The sequence below is a fragment of the Pieris brassicae genome, chromosome 8 (genome assembly GCF_905147105.1).
Source record: "Pieris brassicae chromosome 8, ilPieBrab1.1, whole genome shotgun sequence".
NCBI classification, from domain to species: Eukaryota; Metazoa; Arthropoda; class Insecta; order Lepidoptera; family Pieridae; genus Pieris; species Pieris brassicae.
In genome coordinates this window covers 6,520,194-6,529,097 of record NC_059672.1, presented here as the reverse complement: position 1 = coordinate 6,529,097, position 8,904 = coordinate 6,520,194, and the positions used below count along the sequence as shown (strand labels likewise).

Below are 8,904 nucleotides of genomic sequence, written 5' to 3'. Positions count from 1 at the left end.
TTAATCTAGTCATTATTTTCATATATTAGAATTGTAATTATTAGCAAATGTGTCTTACTAAATATTAGGAAACGCGGCGAGTATGGAGGTTATAGCAAATATTAAAATCCTTATTACATTTGTTTTTAATACCGTTAGTAAAAAAAAATTAGTTAATATGAACAAAGCTATCAAATTTAAAAACCCCTTTTTCAGAATTAAACCACAAGGTTTACAAAAACTACATTGACATAATTAATTTACAAATCAATATTTTATTTACGACTTGACTTAATGATTAAGGGCTGTTCTAATATTTGCCATAACCTGGGGATATAGGTTTAAAAGCTTGAGGAGGGTTGTAAGCACAAATACACATTAGGTTTATAGATGGTCATTGTGACAGATTCTGCATTCAATCAGTATTATTTTAGGACCAAAAACGTATTACAATGGTTGTTGTAAAAATTTATATACATTTAAGTTTTTATGCTCACAACGTTTAGTCAAGAAGCCAATTTTATTATTACGTTGTTTTGCGTATTCATCAATATATTTAAAGAATTGTGCCAAAATTACTGGCGTTTTTCGTGTAAAGTTATTTATTTTTTTGTTATCTGTATATTTTTTAAGATTTACCAGATGTAATCCCAATGCATTTAAATTGTGTGTGTAGATATGTAGTCCTAGTATTTCTCACCTACTCTCTGTTATGGAAATAAAAAATCTATTTTAAATATTGTATGAAATGTATGTTAACTGTATGATAATAAATGGGAAAAATAAACTGTATTTTATTAACTCAGGATTTAAATTAAACAACAAGATATGTAACAATGTTTTTAATAACAATAATTATAAAACCAAAACATCGTAACAAATAGCGAACGATAGTCCATAGTGATAGAGAAAGCGAAGTAAAAAAGCATGCTTAAGAAGTAAAAGAGCTTAGAAAGAGGGAAGGACAAGCAAGAAGTTAGAGAAGAAGAAGATAAATAGGTAGGGAAAGAAATTAAGAAGATAAAGGTATTCTCATTTGTATATAGGAAGTATAGTTTAAAGTACAGACATAAAGTAATGGTGTTTTTATGTTTGATGAATAAAAAATACATTAAATTGTAAGAAGAAACGGTACAAAGAATAAAGGAGAAGTGAAAGATTGTAAAACTTTGTAACAATATCTGTAAAACATGGCAGATATAATTGAAATGAAAATAAATAAATAAACAATAAGTCAAGAGTGCTTAATATGAAAGAGAATATGTGGCGATATTAATATGCATTTGTATACTGGAAATAGAAGTTTTGGTGATAAAAGGAATAAGAAGATGTAGGTAGTAAGAAAATAATGAAATACAGTTTCGAAGGAAATGAATGAAAACAATGTAAGAACAAATGGGAAAATATGATATGTAGTAAGAAATAGAAAATGATTTGGTACTTATGGCAGAAACGAGTACAAGAGTATGGTTATGCATGTCAACGAAAACGAAATTATGCATGAAATGATGGGCTATTTAAGGAAGAAATTAAATTTAACAGCTCCTTAGTGATAAGATAGAAGATAAAAAAAACAAGTTGGTCAAAATAGTAAATACAATTTTAAAATAGAATTCTGTAAAAATAAATAATAAATATAAGAAAGAAGAAAAACTGAAAGTAAAATTTCATATTTAAATGCTGTAAATTATTGTAGATTTACAAAAAGATTATATAATCTATATAGATAAAAGGAAAAAGAAAGAACAGTAGAGATAATTTTAAAGAAAATGTAGAAGATACAAGAATAAAATTAAAACGAAGTAGATAGATTTAAGAGAATGATGGACAGTTTGAATAGGAAGAAGTACTAGAAGTATTTAGAAAGGTTTATAGATAACATGGTTTAAATCACAGTTTTCATAAAGACATTATCATATTTGATGAGATAGAATCAGAATATATAATAAGAATGAATTATATACATAGTATAAAAATAAGAGAAGATTCGAGAACTAGTAAATAAAAAAATAAAATATCAAGAAAAAAAGATAAGATACAAATATTATTATTAAATAGATAGTATGAAAATAAGAGAAGTTTCGAGAAACAGTAAATAAAAGATCAATAAAAAAAGATAAGATACCAATATTACTAAATATAGATATAATGAGAATGAATTATATAGATCATGGGAATATAAGAGAGGTTTCGGTCAAGAAAAAAGTAAAAGATGTATGGATAAATTTGTTCAAAAACAAGTAATGATGATATAAAAATATTACTAAATATAGATGAAATGAGAATAAGTTATATAGATGGTGGGAAAATTAGAGAAGATTTATCAAAAAAAAGAGTAAAAGATATATGTAAAAATAGAGATAGTGTTAATAGAAGAGAGAGATAGAGATAGAATAGGTAAGTGAAACAAAATAAATGAATATGAACAGAAGATATGAATAAAGAATCAATCAAAATAAAGAAGAATCATATTTGAAGAAATATTACGTAATTGTATGTTTAAGCTAGTATAATAGATATAGAAAAAAGTTATAAGGTTTAAAGTGAATTAAAGGAAAAAAAGCATATATAAAAATTGTAATATTGAAGAGAAAGATTTACAGGAAGTAGTAGGTATGACATGAAATAGGTAATAAGAGAAACAAACAGATGATTGGGGTCATAAAGCGTGATGCGTGAATTTGAATACAACTCGTTCTAGAGAAAATGTATACAGATTGAGAATAGAAAGAAAAAGCTTGATAGAAAGATAGAACTGAAACTTTAGTTATAATAGGACTTACATGACCAGATATCTCATATACTAGTCTAGTCAGTAGTGGGCGCGGCTTAAATTGCCGCAATTGTCTTTGTAAATAATTGCCATTTATGAAAATTATTGTCATTTAATAAATAGTTGCCATTTATGAAAAACATTTGTTTCCTCCTTTGTCATAGCTTGTCCTTTGTCTAGATTAAAAAAGACACCCAAATCTACCATTCTAGCATTTTTCTTAAATATGAATGAAGTATGTGTCTAGTCTAAAAATAAGTAAAAATAGATTAAGATATAAAAAATAAGTGGATATAGATGAGTATAGAAAGTTATGAAAAGAAAGTGCAATAAGGAAGTGATAGAAAAGAAGCAGAAACACGATTTTACATAAATAACTTAGAGTAAGCAAAGAATTCAGAAATAGGAACAGGTAGGAAGCATGAAAATATAGAAGAAGAAAAAGTATTTAAGCAAGTAAGAAGATATGTAAAAGAAAAATAATAGGAAAATATAGAGTACTGCATTCTGCTAGATGCATTATCTAAGCAGATAAAGCATAAAAGTGAACTATCGTATTGCTTATCACAGTTTACTTTGCATTATTAATCTACAACTATCTCTGAATGCGGAATTAACCGTCTAAAACAAATGTGCGGTAATTCTGCAATGTCAATCTTTGGTAATATACCTAACTTGGCAAGATTGTCTAATACTGATTGGATAAGTCATTGAAGACTCTTAATGTTTATACGATTCTTGGTTGTTGAGTGGATAGTCCGCATACCATCCAAAGGCTCCGTTATCTCCAGTTTGAGCCCCAAAATCAACATATTCTCCGAAATCTGCAGGTCTTTCTGCATATTGCACTAAAGGTTCAGCTCTATTCTCTTGTTGCTGTATTCTTGGGGCTTGTGGTGGTGGCGGAGGGGCGAGAGCTACGCCTGAAAAAAGTAATGTTCATTTCCAAAGGTGTTTTGTTAACACAATCTAATGTACGTATAATGAAGGTATTGATTGGAAAGCAGTGGCTTCTTTTACTCTTGGTCTTGACCTTAGATTCCTGAACCGGTTTCCTAGATAATTTGTTTTTTTATAGTAACCAATGAATCTAATAAATTATTTAATATAAATAGATTAACATATCCATTGGTGCATAGAAACCAATTGGAAATCGTAACCTTTACAGACCGTGTTCGTACGCCTTCATTACGTTACGATTACCTACGTGACATAATACGGGTAATTTCTTGTCGCCATACATGATATAGGTTATCGAAAGTACCGCTCACTAGACTTTATATAATGGACAATAGATGAAAGTGATTTTGAGCGCCATTGGAAGTTAAACATGTTATTTAATAGAAAGTGATCCTTTGTAACTTTCACTTGAGGTCGCAATGATGAATTCGATTTACCACGTGATAGTACAATACACAAGTATTTGAATATTTCTGTACTGTCTGTGGGAATTATTGAGAATAATGTGTAAATAATAACAGATGGACATCAGTGGAATTGCGACATGAAAAAGGACTATTGGTTTGATGTGTTGGGGTTATAAAATGATCTTATACGATTCGTAAAGATATTTTTATGTCTACAACTTACATTAAAACTGTTTTATGTTTAACTGTTTTAATGTAAAAATAAATCATTAAAAGCAGAGATTAACAAACCATTTCATGAAATTTTAAACAATACTTACTTGGTTGGTTATATTGTTCCAATGGTACAGGCTGGTAATCATCTTGGTAAGCAGCTTGTGGAAGTGAAGGTTGTTCCAGAGTCTGCCTTGGCACCCGACGTGCGTGGAGAGCGGTCAGATCCAGAAATGCTATCTGATCTGATGGTACCGCAATGTAGGAAGGAAGGGCTGATGCTGCACTAAGTACTACCGCAAAGATGAATAGGTTCTGTTGATAAAGTAGTTGGTTAAAATGGTTCCTAAATTTTAATGTGTGTATTTAAAATTACCTACTTGTTGTATTATCTTATATATTTAATCACAATATTTTTTTATTTATTATAAGTTCGTGTTTGCATTTATGTTTAAAGTAAATTGTCAAAGTTAATTATGTTAAAAAACTAAATGTTGATATAGTCTGTGGTGTATTCGTGCTTAATCTAATGCAACCTACTTAAGTTCCATTGCACAAGCAACGTTGAAGTATTTCTTGCACGTACACGTGCAAGAACGTGCCGAAATTAATGAGTGTGACTACAATACGTCAGAAATAGATAACGTTGTAACGGATATGTCGCAACATTTACCGGTAATATCTTAGCGAAAGTGATTTACGTGTCTGAACTAATCGTTTGTATACAATTTCGATAGTTCTCTTAAAAACCGTAGTGCTCTTTGAGATCGCGTACAAGAACTGAAGATAGCACATGAAGTTCTTCAAAGTTGTTTCAAATACAAATGCAGTTTTTTGCAACATTTAATATAATTAAAATGATCTGTTTTGTAAATAACCGTTAAATAGTAGTTGTTACGTTGTTGAAATTTTTTTTATTAAAAATATTCAGTTGTTATCGTGTAGTTTTGCACACATATCTAGCGAAAGTTTTGTGACTGTATATTGTCACTAGTTTCCGATACGAAGTTGGCTAAGTTACGTATTTTCAATCGGTCGAATCACAAGAACTAAATTGCGCTCTAATTTCAATAAAAAAACATAAGTAGTCTTCTTCTTCGAAAGTTCTCTTTCGTTCAGATATTTTATATTTGTGCAAAGTTCTGACTATCAAAAAATCTGTGTGTAATCGTTGATTAAGATAATACGTATTTTCGTGAGAAAATTTAAAGTATGTCAAGTAAAGTTAAGATGTAGTAAGTTTCGTCACGGACAGTGCGTTTGCGCAACTTATGTAATTGGAGTGCGCTGGCGACTGACCGCTGCATATATTGTTTTAAATTCCCAGAGTTTATCTAATGCTTTTATAACGATAGTCACGAATTAAATTTAACGCAACAATTTCGAAACGTTTCTATTTTATATGTTTAAGACAATACAGATTTTGGTCAGCAATCGGAAATGATTATAGTTTTGCCTGAAATCGACTCCAGGACAGGACTATACGCCAGGCGCGTAACTTACATTCCCCTTTCTCAGTTAATTTTCCTGAGATTTTGGACTATGGGCACGTGAGGAGACTTCTTTTGTTTATCAACCCTAAACACTTTTTTGTCGAAAGAACCAAAAAGTGACAAACTTAGAAACGTCAAAAATCATTACTACAAAGGTCTTAAGAACTTAACCTTCGTGGCCGTAATATTAAGAATATATTTAGTTAAATTAATGGAGAGTAAAAGGACAACGCCTACCTCTTGGCCCTTAAACGCCTCCGCAATACGAAACAACTTTCAATTTGGCCCCAAGCATGTATCGACGTTAACAAATTAATATTTCGCATTACTTTATCTTTATATGTGGGGACAAAATCGAATTACTAAAGACTCATCCAGTTGTTTATTTGCATTTTCAACAAAATTACATAAATAACGAATCAATAAATTACGTTTATTACCTCGACAATTGAATACTGTTTTAATAAATTCTCGTTGTAATAATCGTAAGGCTGTCAAAGGTCATATTAATGCCCTTCACGAACTGGATTCTGTACAAATAAAAAACACGGTAATAAGAACAATCTTGTAGCGAGGCCTTGATTTTGTGTGGCGACGGCAATATTTGCTTTGTTTGTTACCACCTTTTACCCGCTGAAGGTGAACGAGTAAGCGTTGGCTGTTATACTTATTACTTCCTGTACTAATGTCAAAACAAAAAAGAATTTAATGTCAGCCAGTAAAGGGTAGAAATCGGTCAGGGTTATAATGTTCTTGTATCGATAAATCCGGTATCAATAAACTGAGTGACTAACTAGGGTTATTCAGAGTCGAGACATAGCACTAAGTATGACTTCCGATTGTCATAAACGTACTGTTTAACTATATTATGACACATGAGTACACAGCGGCGACTTGCGGTTTTCATGGCTTAGTGTGGCGTTTATCAAGCAATTATTAAATGCCGTTATTCATAAACGTGTCTTTAAGACTGTTACTTTCAAAATACTAATACAAAAGGCGGCATATAATGTTATGAACATAAATACATATTCGACTTTTAACTAGTCAAAAGTTAATAATTAAAATAAGCGACTATAACTATATACTTATAAAATATTTGCCTTGTTTAAGTTTAATTCTCAGATATTATAGTAAGAGACTTCACTCCTTAAACAATTTTACAATAGATCAATCTATTTAGTATAGTAACAGTACCATTCACTTTCTAAATTGTTAAGTAGCGTACAAACTCAAAAACGTAAATATCCATGAAGTAACGGTCAAGTTACATAATATCTTTTCGCTTTTACTAATGAGTAATTGAAAGTTTTTTTGCAGTTCTATTTAAAACTGAATGCGAAATTAACGTTCTAGTTGTACTACGGAACTACGAATGTTTACTGGTTACATTTAGTATAAATCAATATATTCCGGATAAATGTATCATAAACTTCAAATAGCTAAGCATTTCGCATTTTCCGAATAAAATAATACTCATAGTACGTTAATGAATCTGACAATTAACAACATGGAAATCGCTTCAAGAAAGTATGTACGCGCCTATTTTAGAATAAATAGAATTTAAATTATAAGAGATGTTCATTAAACACGACAAATCAATGGAGTGTATTATAATTGCAAAATATCTATTTACAATACAATGCAATTTTGCATTTAATTTCTATTAACCTCGAAGTAAAGAGTACAAGGGCTTTTGTCGAACAGGTTTTCATAATTTCATGCAATTTTCCGTCAATATGGCGTAATTAATTCAATGTTTAATATCAGATTTCTAACAGCAATTAACGATGTTCTAATGTTTCGTACATTTTACAGGTTCAATATATTGTTACTGCATTTCAGTAAGAAATCTTCATTATAGAAAACATTTTATGAGTACTTTATATTATTTATGAAAAAAATACGTTTCGTATAATTAAAAATTGGTCGATAAACTTGCAGTTAAATTTTCCACTTTATTAATTATTTATTAAAGTTATATAATTTCTTCTTAATATTGAGTGTAAGAGATATATGATAGATTAATACAATACTACACAATGTTTTTCGTTTTTGTAAAACGAAAAAAACATTGTCAACAAACAAATTTTGTTTTGCCAAAAAAGCTAAAGAATGCACGTAAAGACCATTTTAACTAAATTGTTTACGCTGTGATGAAAAGAAACTCATCACAGCGTAAACACAATTTGATAGAGAGAGACGAAAGAGAACTCTAGCTAAAACATTGCAAGACTACTTTAATATTACAAGGTCTTTTTGTTTATATGTATTAATAAAAACAAAAAGGCCTGCATATAAGAGAAGTTATATTTGGATTTCCTTCATGACCGTATATTCCCACGTCTGTTATGGAAAATATATAAAAAATCTTAGTAACTAAAGAGCTAGGAAAAGAAAGAAAGAAGTATATAATACATACGTATCTAAGTAATACTTATAAAAGAAGAGAAGTAAGAAATAGCACAGAAAACACAGCACAAGAAACACACAGAATTCAATGGAGTTTTCTCGATATTTAAACAATATAAATCGTAAAAACTCCATTAAATTCGAACACATTGATAATCACTATAACTGACCATGGTGTATGGCGTGACAAGCGGCGTCCGAGGGGCTTTCTCGACTGTGCCGGCGCAGCGCAGCACAATCTTATATCAACCTCTGGCCAACCAAGTTTCACTTTCTCTTGACTCGACTGATCTACTTTTTGTACCTTTATCGTACAGACACCACCCCAGCAGGATCATAATAACGAACGTATATTCATTGTGTCCTTATTAATAGTGGTTAAATATAACAATATAAAAAATATATGTGAAACATTTATAGTTTACTTTTGGTTTTTATATAATAACGTTTTTGTTAACTCCAAAATAATTTTAATTTGTAATAAGTCGGACAAAATTAGCCTAAAATAGTTTACGGGGGTCAAATGCGGTATTTATACCTTTACCTAACTTCGCAATCAATGACGTTAATGAAATAGCCGCCGTAAGCCGAAAGTTACCAATAGAACCTAAGGCTTGCCATTAGGCCATGGGTTAAGAAAATCGAAAGTGTCCTTATACCACATAAG

The 8,904-nt window shown here is 30.2% G+C and overlaps 1 protein-coding gene across 1 annotated transcript; it reads right to left on the bottom strand.

Moving 5' to 3' along the window:
• Positions 1 to 2,419: 2,419 nt before the first annotated feature.
• LOC123713095 lies at positions 2,420 to 8,460 on the bottom strand. Its single transcript, XM_045666594.1, has 3 exons — positions 8,408 to 8,460; positions 4,440 to 4,647; positions 2,420 to 3,675 (listed from the first exon to the last, which is right to left on the bottom strand). The coding sequence occupies exons 1-3, from the start codon at positions 8,408 to 8,410 to the stop codon at positions 3,473 to 3,475; spliced, it is 414 nt and encodes a 137-aa protein (XP_045522550.1). The 5' UTR covers positions 8,411 to 8,460; the 3' UTR covers positions 2,420 to 3,472.
• Positions 8,461 to 8,904: the final 444 nt, after the last annotated feature.

What these genes read in the sequence shown, in the direction of transcription:
- LOC123713095 (XM_045666594.1), bottom strand. An exon ending in GGAACAATATAACCAACCAA is followed by an intron (nt 3,676 to 4,439) that starts GTAAGTATTGTT and finishes TACTTTTTTCAG; the next exon opens with GCGTAGCTCTCGCCCCTCCG.